The 14,834-nt window shown below is 35.9% G+C and overlaps 3 protein-coding genes across 4 annotated transcripts in view; 2 read left to right on the top strand and 1 right to left on the bottom strand.

Moving 5' to 3' along the window:
• Positions 1-14,834, bottom strand: part of LOC125817497 (multiprotein-bridging factor 1b) — a 62,292-nt gene that overhangs the window by 318 nt on the left and 47,140 nt on the right. The window lies entirely within an intron of this gene.
• Positions 52-7,041, top strand: LOC125817495 (gamma-glutamyl hydrolase 2-like). Its single transcript, XM_049497038.1, has 10 exons — positions 52-477; positions 1,830-1,916; positions 2,208-2,297; positions 3,118-3,212; positions 4,059-4,119; positions 4,941-5,030; positions 5,166-5,228; positions 5,863-5,951; positions 6,426-6,521; positions 6,607-7,041. The coding sequence occupies exons 1-10, from the start codon at positions 172-174 to the stop codon at positions 6,662-6,664; spliced, it is 1,035 nt and encodes a 344-aa protein (XP_049352995.1). The 5' UTR covers positions 52-171; the 3' UTR covers positions 6,665-7,041.
• LOC125817485 (sister chromatid cohesion protein PDS5 homolog C) lies at positions 7,912-13,969 on the top strand. Of its 2 annotated transcripts, XM_049497021.1 has the most exons (9): positions 7,912-8,044; positions 9,444-9,499; positions 9,582-9,706; positions 10,769-10,928; positions 11,134-11,552; positions 11,676-11,935; positions 11,978-12,245; positions 12,782-12,881; positions 13,565-13,788. In XM_049497021.1, the coding sequence occupies exons 1-9, from the start codon at positions 7,976-7,978 to the stop codon at positions 13,701-13,703; spliced, it is 1,596 nt and encodes a 531-aa protein (XP_049352978.1). In that variant the 5' UTR covers positions 7,912-7,975; the 3' UTR covers positions 13,704-13,788. The 2 variants fall into 2 exon arrangements, with proteins under 2 accessions (XP_049352978.1, XP_049352977.1); XM_049497020.1 differs by having other exon boundaries at positions 11,676-12,245; positions 13,565-13,969.

Here is a 14,834-nt window from a genome sequence, read left to right as displayed (position 1 = left end):
TATATATATATCGATTATATTTAGAAAAACGAGATAGTTCAAATAAAAAACTAGCAATAAAAAAAATATTTCATATAAAAAACTAAAGATGTAACTTTCATACTCCTATCCATTACTCAAAGAACACGAGGAGGAGAAAATCAATTCTCCTCAAATTTCATCAATTCATCGATGCAAATGGAAACCAATTTTTTGATTCCATTTTTCACAATTTTCATCCAATTGATGGCTACTCATGTGAAACCCCAGATCATCGAGTCCCAATTGAATTTTCCTACCTGTCCGGCGACTGATCCGGCACTTAATTACCGGCCGGTCATCGGAATTGTTAGTCATCCCGGCGACGGAGCTTCCGGTCGTCTCAATAACGACAGTGATGTCTCATACATAGCTGCTTCTTATGTCAAGTTTGCTGAAATGGCCGGTGCTAGAGTTATCCCGATTATATATACAGAGCCTCCTGAAATTATCAATCAAGTAAATATTTTACTTCCTACCTTTAATTTTAGCTGTACCTATTATTCTCTTCGTGCCAATTTATGTGATTGTGTATGATGTGCACGAAGTTGACTTTTGAAACTAGTAGGTAATGTTAGAAGACGACCTACTGTCAGTATATCCTTGAAAGCTCAGACCGAGAGAATAATCAGACTCCTCGAGGGCTACTGAAGCCACTTTAGTGTAAATCAGAAGGACTAGAGCTGTTGATATAACTTAACAACCAAAAAGCTCTGCATTGAACTTGAGCATAAATAAGTTATAGTAGATAGTTAACTTACTTTATCAAAAAGTTGAAACTATAATATTCTAATGATGAATCATCTGAACGTCCATGTCTGTTATAGTATGAAATTGGTGTGAACATTGGTGGAGCTAGGATTTTCCCTAGACACATGAACTAGGTGAAGGGGATTCAACATTTACTATATATGCATAAAAAATAGTTTTAGCCATGTAGAAATATTATGTTTTTCCGTTGAAGGGACTTCAGATGAACCCCTGACCACAAGTTGGCTCCTCCCCTGGGTCTAAGTAGAGTGTATGAATACAAAAAGCATTTGTATGGCTAATGTCAACTAGTTTGTGTTTGAAATATAGTTGATTTGATTTACTGATTGTCCTTCCCCAAGTTCCCAAAACTACTTAGTTCCTTATCATTTAAGTATGTCACCATCTTATCTCCAAGCAAGCGCTGGGCCTGACTCTTCTATATAGACCAAACACGTCGATTTATCTGATCTAAGAGTTTACCATCCTTTTATGGTTGAAGGAATGGGTTGTGACCCTCTTTATATGGTCTTGGGCAATCCTCTACTCATTAGGTTGCTTTTGGGGTTGTGTTAGGCCCAAAACCCATTTCTTCACTTGGTATCAAGTCAAACCCATTGATCTCTATTGTTATGTTTCTTAATGTTGGATCTCCTTGTTATGTTATTGACACTCTAGTTGTTCAATCCTAGCGTGCAGTGGAGTGTTAAGTCCCACATTGGTTGAGAGAATGGGTTGTGATCCTCCTTATATGGTCTTGGGCAATGCTCCCCATATGAGCTTACTTTTGCGGTTGAGTTAGGCCCAAAGTCTATTTTTTCACACTTATTTTTGCTCTAATTTTAGCTCTCGCTCTTGTGTTTGGAAATAATAAGAATCCCTTCTATCTTTCACCACCATTAACTTCTTACTGTGTATAAATGATGATTGCGTACATATTAGCCTGAAGGTATCTAAAAACCACTATGCTATTATAAAAGACCTGACAAAGCATGTTATTATCTGTCATCTTCGCATTTGCAGTGTGGCATATCACATATGTTAATTCAATGTATGTGCAGAAACTTAATCTAGTTAATGGAATTATCTTCACTGGAGGGTGGAGCAAGAAGGGTCTCTACTTTGAAGTTGTTAAAGGAATATTCGAGGTAACTTTCTCCTGTTTGTACACTTTCTTCTAATCATGTCGCTGCTGCTGCATTTTTTCTTCAATTGAAAAATACCCTGTATGTGGACCTGCATGATACCTGGACAAAAGCTTGACACAAACAAATTCCCTAGTTTTTACTTTGAATAGGATATCTACGAGCTTGTATACTTTAATTCACATACATTATCTGCTAATTATCATCGTCTTAAGGGTTGTTTTTGTTAAGTTCGAAGATGTTTGTATCAACATTGTTTGTACACTGATTGTAAGTTTTTTCCTGATATTGCAGAAAGTTCTTGAGAAGAATGACGCGGGTGAGCATTTCCCTCTTCTTGCCATCTGCTTGGGTTTTGAACTTTTAACAATGATCATCTCCAAGGTAATGAGGGTGTATGGGAAGATAGAGTCGGTACTCTTAAGTTTATCAGAAGGCACTTAAATTTAAGAAGTCTGAACTGTTTAGCACTGAGTAATTTGTGCTATAGACACTTGATGTGAAATTCTCTGGACTAGCGAACAAACTTTAACAGATTGTAAAATTTCTATGGGAAGTCAACAAAAGCTTACACATTCCGGATAAAGTTTAAGCTCTTAATACTTGTGTGTTCTTAGTATATCCAAAAATTCAAATATCTTTATGAATAGGTATAAAGATGCTCGTTGTTTGTGGTATTATTCAATTATTCTGCCGTAGTTATTTTGGGGAAGACTCCAAAGGCAGTTTTGAGGTAGAACATAAAAAGGGGTGTTGGATCATATCTTGATGAGGAGTAAGAAGTAACTGCAGATAATATCAGTAATCGGTATTGAATTATATATTCTGGTCGACATTATATTTGCTTTTTCTTTCTGATTTAAATTTGTGTAGTGAGTTCTAATTCGTTTTTACCCATGCCCAATTTCACAATTTCACAATATTCTAATTAACTGTACTTGACTATAATTTCATGCCTTGTTGATATTTTGTTAATTACTTCTGGAATAAATTTGCAAAGTATTTAACACATCAAAGCTACCGTGTTTCTCTCAAGTAACCCATGACCCAAACACATGATGTGAGAGATATGTTCCCACCTTTTAAAGTAGTGTAGGGGATCATTATTCCCCAATACCTGTGTGAACCAAACAACTCCGCTCAATGTTTCACTCCTATAATCTTCTGTTATGTTGATATTAACATTTTTTTTTTTATGTAATAGGACAATAACATTCTTGAGGAATTCAGTGCATCGCATCAAGCGTCTACAGTACAATTTGTAGAAAATATAAAATTTGACGGAACAGTTTTTGGAAGGTATAAATTTCCTTTCACGCCCTTTCTTATCGTTGACTATTAGTTTCTTTTTCCCTTCTCTTCTCTTTCTCCCTCTTCTTTCCTCCTCCATTTATGTTCCACTTGGGAAACTCCCATATTACCCTCATTTAAAGGCTTTAATGCTAGATTTTAAAAAAAACTTCCAAGTTCAAGTGCCTGAATGACAGAAAATCATAAGTAATGTGTGTGTTTTCAGATTTAGAAAATTCAAATGGTTTGTAGAATCCTTTTTTTCCCTATGTGGTACTAATTATCACATAATAGGAAAGTGTGGATATTTGAACAACCAAGATTAAGACTTGGTATTGCAATTTGATTTGCTATAAGTGTCCATATTTTCTTGCACCTGTGGTTCTGAAACAGTCGTTTTGATTGTAAGACTGATCCTAAAAGAATTACAGGGAATCGGTGGTATTATGAGCTATGATACATGGAGCACCAGTTTTGAACTGGTGTGATATGCATGCGAACTCTTAGTTAGATATGAAAATATGTCTAGAGATTAGCAAGAAATTGCGTGTAATAATACCGGATACTTACACCCACCGGCCACCCGCAACGGGATACGTATCCACAACCAAGTTCATGTAGTAGGTTATGAGCATAGTGGGAAGGCATTGTCTGTTGTTTTTCTGCCTGCATTCTGATTGAACTGTCACAAGACACATTTTGCCTTTTTTTTTTAAAGCAACGCCTATAGTAACTCATGTGAATTGAATATTTATATTATTTGACACCTATGTCAACAGTTTCATAATGTGTGAAGGGGCCTATGGTAATTCTAATTTTGACAATAGACAATTGGCTATGAACTGTTTCCTGCAGGTTTCCACCTGTGCTGCTAAAGAAGATGAGTACACATTGTCTTGTGATGCAAAATCATCGTGTGCGTTTCACATGATAGGTTTTTCTTTTCCTTTCGTCGCACTTCCATTTCTGTACATTATTTTTGGTCAGTACAAGATTTACCATCTTTTTTCTCTTCTCGAGGTGGAGATTGTGATGACTTCACGATGATACTCTTTGTACTTTGTGAGATCATGATTACTCCTGAATGTTACAGTAAAAGTATTCCAGCTACTTTGTGTAGTTTTATGTCTTGTATCAGGTTGGAAATGGTTAGAACTTAGAAATGCTAGGATTCCTTGGTTTCGCTACGAATAATTGGGATCTTTGTTGTTGAGTTACCTGCCTTGGGATTACATCCATATCTGTTTCATTGCCTGCAGAATTTATTCAAGTTGCTTTCTGCAGCTCTACTGCAATTTCTCTGGACAACATTCTTAATATTCCTAATGAGTATTTGTCATACCTTACTGAAAGATGAACTAGACTTTGTTGCTATTACATCAGAAAAATTCTTTATCCTGATTCATTGGGTAGTGTATGCTCATTGGGCCAGAGAACTGCCCTTATTATTATTAATAACTTTTTTGATAGGTTAAGATTGTATGGTTCATGGTTGTAGATCAAATCATTCTTCCAGCGATTCGTGATCACTGCATAAAAAGACTATGTTAGTGCAATGACGGGGGTGAAAACAGTTTCAAACGAATATATGCTAATCTTAGAATGAATTCTATGTATGCTAGATATTGCAATTTGGCTTTCAATTTTTATCTGTATTATCCTAGTCCCAAGGACCTTATTTGGCACTTTTGGATTACTGTGGTGAGGCTGAATAAAAATTGTTTTCTCATGCTACAGTTTGGTATATCACCAGAAAAGCTTCAAGCAAATAATGACCTGTGTGGCTTTTTCAGGGTATTGACAACTAGTGTTGATAAGAAAAACAAGGTACATGACATATTTTATCCCTTCACCCCCCTCTGAAATATCTGTGAGAATCTCATCAAATTGTACAGAGTCTAGTATAGACTAGTTGAAGTGTTGAACCTTTTTCTTTCTGATTTGTTTAAAAACTTGATTCAGGTCTATGTCTCCAGTGTTCAAGCACAACACTATCCCGTAACTGCACTCCAGTGGCACCCAGAGGTACTGTCTTTGGTTACTGTTGTCTTGTCTGTAATTCCATCTGAGACAAACAGGATTTAGTTGTTGTTTAAAGTACAGAAAACATTGTTGTTAGATCTGATAACATGTCAGGTAGCATTTCTTAAGTGCTGCAGTTTCTTACTTTATTTTGTGGATTTGTTGCTTTTCCCTATAATTTAGATATCTGATAACAGTTTTTCTAATAACGCCTTTTCTTTTCTAGATGCATGATTTAAAATTATGTATCTGAAATGGTATTATCAACAATATTTATTCTGTTCCTCCCATGTCTAGTCAGGGATGACCATAGGAATGATTGCATGACTTAAAAGGTTCTATTAAGTGAGGAATAGTGATACAGTTTTTTACATGCCTGCATGGCTATTTCTTGAAATGGTATTATCAACAATATTTATTCTGTTCCTCCCATGTCTAGTCGGGGATGACCATAGGAATGATTGCATGACTTATAAGGTTCTATTAAGTGAGGAATAGTGATACGGTGTTTTACATGCCTGCATGGCTATTTCTTGAAGGAAATGGTTGAACTTAATGTGATAATTCAAGCTCTTTGACGCCATTTTCCACTAGAAGTTTGAAATTTAACTGCATTACTTCCTCATGGTCATTGCAGAAAAATGTTTTCGAGTGGGGTTCATCACAGATTCCACATACCGAGGATGCAATCCAAGTGACTCAACATGTTGCCAACTATTTTGTCAGGTGTTGACCTTTTCTTCTAAGTGTTCTTGTCCCGTAAGGGTGGGGGATCTTGGAATTTGTTCAGACCACAATAGGGAGGAAGGAGAATGCTTTCCAATTTCTTATATATGATGTTCTAATTTTATTTTTGGAAATTGATTTTTGATATCGATTTGTTTACAAAAGGAAACTGCAATAAATGTTTCAGAAAGCTCATGCTTTTCTGATGGGAAGTTATAAGGCGATCCTCCTACTCTTCACCTCGCCAGTGATGACTGTTTTATTACGTCACTAAAGAAAATGAGAAAAAAGCACAAGAACAACCCTTTATGTTAATCCATAATTATTAGCTCCTTTCTCAGTTCTTTCCCTCTCTGTGTGCAGTAAGAAGTGAACCAAAGTTATTCTGAAACCTGTCAATTTCTGAATAAAGCCGTGCTTCTTGTTTTGCCTCTTCTATTTGTTTGTTTATTTATTTTTCTTTGTAAATTGCAGTGAAGCTAGAAAATCTTCTAATAATAAGCCGGCTACCAGCAAAGTGCTTGACAACCTCATCTACAATTACAGTCCTTCTTATGCTGGGAAGGTTCGGTAAGTTCACATCACCCTCTTACTGGTTGAGATTCTTAAGAATTAACAAGACAATATTCAAGATTCTCGTGCCCGTGTAATGTAGGGGGAGCTTTGAGGAGGTCTACCTCTTCACTCCGCGTCCCACCTTGAGCTCTCTGTAGATGCAAGTGAACTGCAAAAGCATTGACTAATTGCATGATCAAAGATTATAGATGAAGATGGATGTCATTAGTGCATGTTGTTCACGGTTTGTGTTCGTCTTCAATTTCCAGTTATTCAGCGATCTCCTGGAAAACGAATAACTTTAGACTACTTGGATGATGATTGTTTATAATTGTTCCATCATCCACCTTCTATATTCAGGTTTGCATGATTTGAATTTGGGCACAAGTCTCTGAGCCTTTATGCTTTCCAAGTGTTTGTAGTAATTACAAATTTTTATTTTGTACTATAAAGAAAGATAATTCATATTGATAACATTCAACCATCATTAATGATATTGTTTGCTACAACTAAATACCAAAATGTTTGGAACCTAGTTGACACTTAGATGATTCAACATGGATCAATGTTGTTTTTCTCGTTAGAATCTTTTTACAGGTTGTTTTTTCTATTTCAAATATGATTGATTTAGGTGTTTCCTAACCAAGGCGACTTCGTACCGAGCAAGACTTGAACTGTGAACTCTAATTAATGATGAGACAATACTTTCAACTTCACTACAACTCTTGTCGCTTTCCTTTTCATTTCCTCCCGAGTAAATACAAAAAGATCTTTTTAATAGAAACTTCATTTTGTCATTGTTAAAAAAGAAAGTGACTAAAGATATCGCAATTTGAATTGCCTAGTGCGGGTTACATCTATGTGGTTTGCGAGCTTTGCTAATGCACAAGAGCGAATTTACTTAATGTGAAAGGCAGCAATTGCGGATTGTGATGGATTTTTATTTTTTTAAAAATGAAGTTTGAATACACACAAGACACATACCTATATATATATATATATATATATATATTGACAATATGATAAAGTGTTTACAAAATAAGTTTAATTTAACATGTTATAATTTATTAAAAAAATGGAATTAACCACAATTATCATCTTTTACTTTAAATAATATGACACTGTAAATTCAGAGTAAAAGCAGGGTTAGAGTATAAGGTACAAATTTGACAGAACCCAAATAGAACCCAGTAACTCAAAAAGGCTAGAATTGATCTCATAAACTTCAAGTTCCAAATCCGTTTCAACAAAAATAACATCAAATTTGTAAATTCTCTAATGCTAGACTAAACTATCTCCAAGCACGTGAACTGCACGTGAGTTCCCAAAAATCTCTAGGCCCTAGCATATAAAAAGCTCCCCAAGTCCTTTACAATGGCGGGAAATAGAGTGCCCTTAGGGGGGGAAATTTTGGATTCTCGCTTCTTCTCTGTGAGATTTGACCCGACCCATATTAGACGTACCCGATAATGGCGGATATCGAAACCCTAGGCATCGTCGATGAGATTCAAGCTCTTGTATCAGACAAACTTCAAGTGGTATATCTTTAGCTTGTTTCAGTTTTTGTTCCTTTTTTGACTGTTGAATTTATGATAAAGTTTCGATTTTTGTGTTTCTAATTACATTTATAATCGACCCATTGAAGGTTTTTTTTTTATTCCATCAGCTTCTTTACTTTTGATAATTTTGCTAAAAAGATGCCATTTTTTATTGATTTACAAAGTTCAGAAAGTTTTTTGCTTGTGTTGATCTCTTCACTCCTACTGTTTTCTTGAACTGAGGGTTTATCACACACAACCTTTCTGCCTTCTAAGGTAGTGGTAAGATCTGGCTACACACTATCCTTCCCCGATTCCAGTTTGTTGCTTGCAATTGTTATGTTTATGATTTCCAGAATAATTGACCTATTGAAGGGGATTCTTGATTCCATCAGCTCCTTACTTTTGATAATTTTATAATAAAAGACTAGGATTGAGTGGCAAAAGGTGGAGGATTTGTGGCTTAGGTCGAAGGTTCAAGCCCCACACCATGCAAAGCAAAGCTCGATATTTAAGTGGAGAAGGGTAGAGGGGTGGGCCATTATCCACCAAGTTTAGAAAGTTGTGATTGGTCCAAAGGGCAGGTCACACACGAATTTCTTGGTTATCAAAAAATAATAATAATGATGTGCAGAAGATCAACTTGAACTTCATCTTATTGCTATTTTTTTGGTGTAATCAGATTTACTCTAAAGATACTGTGTGTATCGCAGATGTTTTAAATTCTTTTTAGCTAGAGAGAGAAGACACTAGAGCTCCATTGTAAATATGGTTTCAGTAATACACAAGTACTGTTTTGATCCCTGATATAATACAAAGTTACTGATTTCAAAAAAGACTAGGAAAATGCCAACTTTTTCATTATTTCACCAAAGTTTCATTGTTGTAGTTGAGAAAGTTTTCTGCTTGCTGTTTTTTTTAAAAGAGATACTTTTCACTGATGAGACAGCACAGATTTTTTGGTTCAGAGAGTTTTCTATTTGCGTTGTTTGTGGCATTTCAGTGAGAGAGAGGGCTTCTTAATACTCGACTTTCCCCTTGTTTTTGTTTATGTGTTGTTGTGGTGGTGGTGGTTGGGTGTGTGTGTGGGGGGGAGGGGGAGTGATGCATACACACATAACAAATGGATGAGAAACAATCCAGGAGCTATATAGCTCTCGAAGATGGAAGCTAGATCAAGAAATGAGTTCAAGAGTTCTAACTGTAGAAGAAGAGAGTTTAGAGAAGAGAGAGAGAGAGAAGTTGTATTTCATTCAGTGAATCCCAAGTGTACTTCTTACAGGTTTATATATACAGATTGAAATGGAATCAATTACAAGATGAATCACGAGCTGCTCAACTAGAGTTGTAACTAACTAACTTCACAATCATCTTAACTTCTATCTTTATTGGCCTGCAGGTTTCGTACAAGTGGCTGAGTCGAAATTTTTTGGTGTCATCAAATTCTGCAAAGAGGTGAGAGCTTTTAATGATTTTTTTTTGTGAAGTATGTTTTTGTTACCTGGTAATGCTAAGTCTAGTTGATTGTTTACAACAGGTTGCTTCAGGAATTTGTTGAAAAGCATGGAAGTGGTCTTGAAGTGGTCTACAGCTTGTCTGGCTGGTTGAAAGATAGCCCTTCAACCTACCATATAAGACTTGTCTCTTCTGCTAACCTCTCAGGTTGGATATCCTTTTAAATGTTACTTTGTTATAAAATAATTTATTTGACTGGATGCAAGCTCCACGGTACATTACATTATCACTGTTGTATCTTCTCTATCCTTAATATCATTTTTGCATTGGAGCGAGCTTGTTGCCCCTTTTTTGATATTTTATTATTGTTTTTGTCATTCTCTTACCAATTTAGCACCTTAGTTGGAACCATATGACGGATATTCGTGATATATCAACTTCAAAACTTCGTCAAGCCAGTATTGGGTGCTGATAGCTGAACTAAATTCTCGTTATGCTTCATTGTTTTGCCATCTGTCTAAAGACAGATGTGTATCTTCTTGGTGCCACTTCCTTGTTTCATACTAAAAATCTCAGTTATTTTAAGTGGAAAAGGTTTTCTTCATAGAGAAACAAAGCTATTGTAACATTACATACAAGGCTAAGATTTCTCTTTAATCTAACCGTGGTCTTATTTACCTTGATTAGTTACAGTGAAAGTATGTTTGGCATTCATAAGCTTAGTATTTGGTTCAGCAAATGCTAATGACAATATCAGCATTCTGATAATCTAGAGCTCTAAAAGTCATACAAGCTTTAAATGCAGCCTTTTTTTGGTGTGGTTGAGATTCTGTTCAGATCTAGCAAGTAGTTTGACTCTATTGATCCTGCAAGAAACGAATAACAAAGATGAAGAATTTGAGACTATTAGGTTTCTCTTTGGTCACTTAGAAAAATGATCGGATTGATGCCCTTTATCCAACTCATGACATCATAAACCAGTTGACTATCAATTCTGATGAAGAAGTGCATTAAGATGATTCTTTGTTACATAAGTTTGTTTGCAGCTTTCTTACCCTCATCTGCTATTGAGAAGTTGACATTTGTCTGAATCTAGCATGTTAGAAATGCCATTTTACCTTTTCCTTAAGCTTTTTATGTGTGTGACATTTTGATGGAGATATGCCAGAAGTTAAGTCTTATGTATTTCTACTTCTTCTTCATGCTCTCTGGTTCTGTGGGAAGTTGTTGCAACTATTTATCAAAGCTCAGCCGGCTATTTCTATGCAGAAGCCAAGAAAGAATTTTCGGATGATTGCTCAGTCCAGGTCTATAGCGTGCAAGCTTGCATCCCAAAGGATCCAGTGGCCCTCTGGAATTCTGAATTTGTCCAGGCCGAAGAGCTATTTAGGCAGTCCCTCTCAGCTGATAATTGTTTGCTTGATAATAGGTATAGTACTTATGTTTCAGTCTTCAAATTTAAACCTTTATTTCTGCTCTGGAGTGAACATCTTTTTTCCCCACACCTGATATGCGTATCATTATGACTTTTGAGAACCATTTATTATTTCAAAATTGGTTAGGTAATCCATGTTATGAAATGCACCTGTGCTGGGTGGTATTCGTTCCCTTTCTAATGCTTACTGGTATTGTAGGTTTTGTGGAGTTTCTAATCCTTTCATCATGCGCAACGGTGGAGGAACAATTCCAAGCACTAATGCTGTTCCTCAGGTGAAAAGTGAAGCATCAGGACTTCGTAAAAGTAACTCTACTGCTCAAGTGAAACCTGAGCAGAAAAAGGTTCAACTACCAAGTCCTAGTGCCAGTGTGCCATCTTCACATGTGGTTGATGCCAAAAGTGAGAGTCGTGGCACATCAGGTCCTGAAGAGGGTAGTAAGTTTGTCGCAGATAAACACAAAGTTGCTCAACTTCCACCTGCTAAGAAGGCAGTTCAGTCTGAAAAAAGTTCTAAAAATGGTGGGGCATTGGCTAATATGTGGGGTCGTGTACCTACAAAGCCAAAAGTCGACATTGTTTCAGCTGCTACCAGTGATGCCATACCAAATCCTGTTGGTTTGTACCTTTCACTGTTTGGTCTCGTAATTGAATTTGCATTATGTTTTGTTTCTTTTGTCTTGGGTTATGAATTGCACTTGACTGACCACTTCCTTTCCTTTGGAACATATGTTTACTTAGGTAATGCGGCTCAGATATGTACTCCAGAAGGAGTAGAAGATAGGATCAGTGATGACGATGATCAGCAAGTCAGCATCAGGAGAACATCAAATGGTGAGGGGAATAGAAAAAGGAGGGTAATTTTTGATTATTCGGATGAAGAAGATGAATTCAAGGACGCTGTCAACCTAGCCTCACCTGATCCTCCAAAGCAGAAATCTATTTTAGGATCAAAACAAACTCCTAGTACTCCAGAACTGGAAAAGCGGGAAGTCAAGAAAGTAAAGGAGGCTGGCAGCAAGAGCCATGAGCAAGAAACAAAGGAGGCTGGCAGCAAGAGTCATGAGCAAGAAACATTCTCAAAAAAGAGTCATGAGCAAGAAACATTCTCAAAAAGGAGTCATGAGCAAGAAAGAAAACCTTTACCTACCAGCGAACCTAAGTCTTCTAAGTTGCATTCTTCAGAGATTATTTCAGAACATGCAAGTCTTAAGAATGCCGCTGTAAAGGATGAAGTTACCAATGCTGCTCCAACTTCCCCTAAAAGAAGAAAAGTAATGAAGACACGAATTGACGAACGTGGAAGAGAAGGTATGACTTGTGATGAAATATAATTGTCTAAATTGAGTATAACAGTTTGCATGGGTTAGGGTCATGCGATGGAGTGAATAAAGTTGAACGTGAGTTGACTTTTCCTCACTGTACTTGTGTTATACTATGATCTAAGATGAAGAAAAATTAAAGGCATCTAATAATGTATTTTTATGCTTCTTCAAGAAAACCGTATAGTCATAAACCTCCCGATTGTTGCTTTTCAGGCCGTTTAGAGCAATCTTAAGAAAGCTCCTAGTGAATAATAGATAATTTTCTTAATGAGCTAAGTAGTTGACCCATCCGAGAAGATTGCATTGAAATTTTGTCAGTTCCTGTTCTACCATTCAATGAATTTTTATTCTTGATCCATAGTTACTTATTTTATGATATGCATTCATTTCCTTTCACATAAATATGATGAGCTCTCTACTAATTTCTCTACTTAAGAGCAGGCAGATTCTATGCTTTTATTCCAGTATAACTGCCTAAATGATTTTCTTTCTTGCATTGATTCATTTGCTTACACTCTCCAGTGACCGAGGTTGTTTGGGAAGGTGAAGATACAGAAATAAAGGCTGACAGTAATACAATGAAGAAAGCTGACAACAATCCAGTTAATAGTACTGGTGACAGGTGAACATTATTTTGCAGTCTTTTCATTGATGATAGTTTACATGCTTGCTCTTATTTTGGACATTCCAAGTCCTAATATATATTAAAAGAAAGGTCAAATACATAGACCATCCCCTAAACTTTCCATCAATATCACACCTTTAGATAAGGTGTCTAAATAAAAAGATCCGGTGAGTTTAAGGGGTTGTGTATGTATTTGGCCTAATAAGAGATAAAATTAATGACATCTAATTAAAAGTATGTGCATGTTAGAGAGGCTTGTAGAGCATTGATGCTAACTAGCCAAACATACAAAACTTTCCTATATATTTCAGCTAAGATAATGTTAAGACATGGTTATCGTTACCTTCTGTGTACAAACGCTGAACTAGTGGATGACATTGCTGTTGTGGTCTTAAAATCAGCCAAGCTATGCATGTAATGGGTCTGCAGAGAATTTCAGCTATTCTCGATTAACTTGGCCAAAGGTTTGATCAGAGGTGTATTCAGGATTTGAACTTATTGGGTTTGTTATAGGTCATCTCTATTTGTTTACGTGCAACTTCCGTCGTAATTACTGCACCTTCTTCATTTTTGAGCCCTTTCTAGTCGTCACTCTTTCCTGACTTCCTTTCTATCGTTAGTAATCTCTTAACATTACTTTGTAAACTATTTGTATTTACCTGACTTGCGGTTTATTTCAGAGCACCTATGGCTAAGAAGTCTCCCGCTCTGGGAAGTACCGCACCTACAAATCAAGCCAGTAAAGCAGGAAACAAGAAAACTGGAAATAAGGATCCTAAACAAGGAAATATCCTATCATTTTTTAAGAAGAAGGCTTAGAGATGTGATTACCAAAAGGTTATCGAACTTTAGACTGATTCGCGTATGCATAGCTTTGTTTACAGCATAGTTTGAATCACTTTCTTGTATGTGTGAAGTCCCCGGTAGAGGAAAGGGCTGTAGGTGATGACGCGTTCTGCTTCCTATCTAGAGAGGAGCTTTCAACCACTTGATTGTAAGGAGCGTAGCCTGTTTCCGCATGACTTGTGGCATTTCATTGTTTGTAAAGTTGCAGATTTTACTTAATGCTCAAACTTACAGAAGTTGGTAAGTGGTGTATCTCTTCTTTTCTTGACATACTGTGTCGAAAAGGCATACCACTCTTTTATAAATTACAGTATTCTCATCATGCACTTGGGCCGAGTGGTTGGGAACAAATTATTCCGAGATTCATTATTTTGATGGGATAATTTATCTCATCACTATGATATAAATAATTCAATGATACTTAATACCTCATACCAAACATAGGATAAAATAATCTTGCATTTTATTTTGGATTATTATACTTTATACTCGTACCAAATGACTTCTATTGTTATGTGAAGTTTAATATTGATAACTTCACTGTTTGGTCATCAAGAATTTCAAAGCTCTTCATTTTGTAAACCTCATAAATCATATGAACTACATATATAATCAGAGGTGAAGCTATAGTTTTGCTTATTGGTTCGGCATGATACAATATCTGAGCCAAAATTACTAGGTTCTACATACAATATTACGGAAAAGAGATGTTTGAGAGTAGCAATAGTGCTTAACATTTCTACTCAATTGTTGTGATGTCTCGGTATCAACAAACAAAAAAGATTGATTGATCAAGAGATCTCGAAGGCTTAAACTTTTTACTAGCATTAATACATGTGGCAAAGGAAGAGAAAGATCAAACAAAGTCACAATCACTTTTTCTTTTACATTTTGTTTCCAAAATGAAAATTGTATTTGAAAAACGGAGTTGGGTTTGGCCATGAATACAAATTGAAATTATTTTGACTTTTTGTGAATAATTAAAGTGAAAAAAAGTACAAAATACATTTATGTTATTTTTCAAATTAAACTCCACAAATTATTTTTTTTAAATGTTACTTTTTTCCATATGAAATTACATTTTAAAAATGTTGAACACTTCCA

Source organism: Solanum verrucosum, unplaced genomic scaffold (genome assembly GCF_900185275.1).
Source record: "Solanum verrucosum unplaced genomic scaffold, falcon-dt-bn FXZP01000280.1, whole genome shotgun sequence".
Lineage (NCBI taxonomy): Eukaryota > Viridiplantae > Streptophyta > Magnoliopsida > Solanales > Solanaceae > Solanum > Solanum verrucosum.
The sequence above is the reverse complement of the archived record's forward strand: the minus strand, read 5'-3'. Positions and strand labels throughout refer to the sequence as shown.

What these genes read in the sequence shown, in the direction of transcription:
- LOC125817495 (XM_049497038.1), top strand. Translation starts at nt 172, where the DNA reads ATGCAAATGGAAACCAATTTTTTGATTCCATTTTTCACAATTTTCATC. An exon ending in CTCCTGAAATTATCAATCAA is followed by an intron (nt 478 to 1,829) that starts GTAAATATTTTA and finishes ATGTATGTGCAG; the next exon opens with AAACTTAATCTAGTTAATGG. An exon ending in TTGTTAAAGGAATATTCGAG is followed by an intron (nt 1,917 to 2,207) that starts GTAACTTTCTCC and finishes CTGATATTGCAG; the next exon opens with AAAGTTCTTGAGAAGAATGA.
- LOC125817485 (XM_049497020.1), top strand. Translation starts at nt 7,976, where the DNA reads ATGGCGGATATCGAAACCCTAGGCATCGTCGATGAGATTCAAGCTCTT. An exon ending in AATTGTTTGCTTGATAATAG is followed by an intron (nt 10,929 to 11,133) that starts GTATAGTACTTA and finishes CTGGTATTGTAG; the next exon opens with GTTTTGTGGAGTTTCTAATC. An exon ending in GTTAATAGTACTGGTGACAG is followed by an intron (nt 12,882 to 13,564) that starts GTGAACATTATT and finishes GGTTTATTTCAG; the next exon opens with AGCACCTATGGCTAAGAAGT.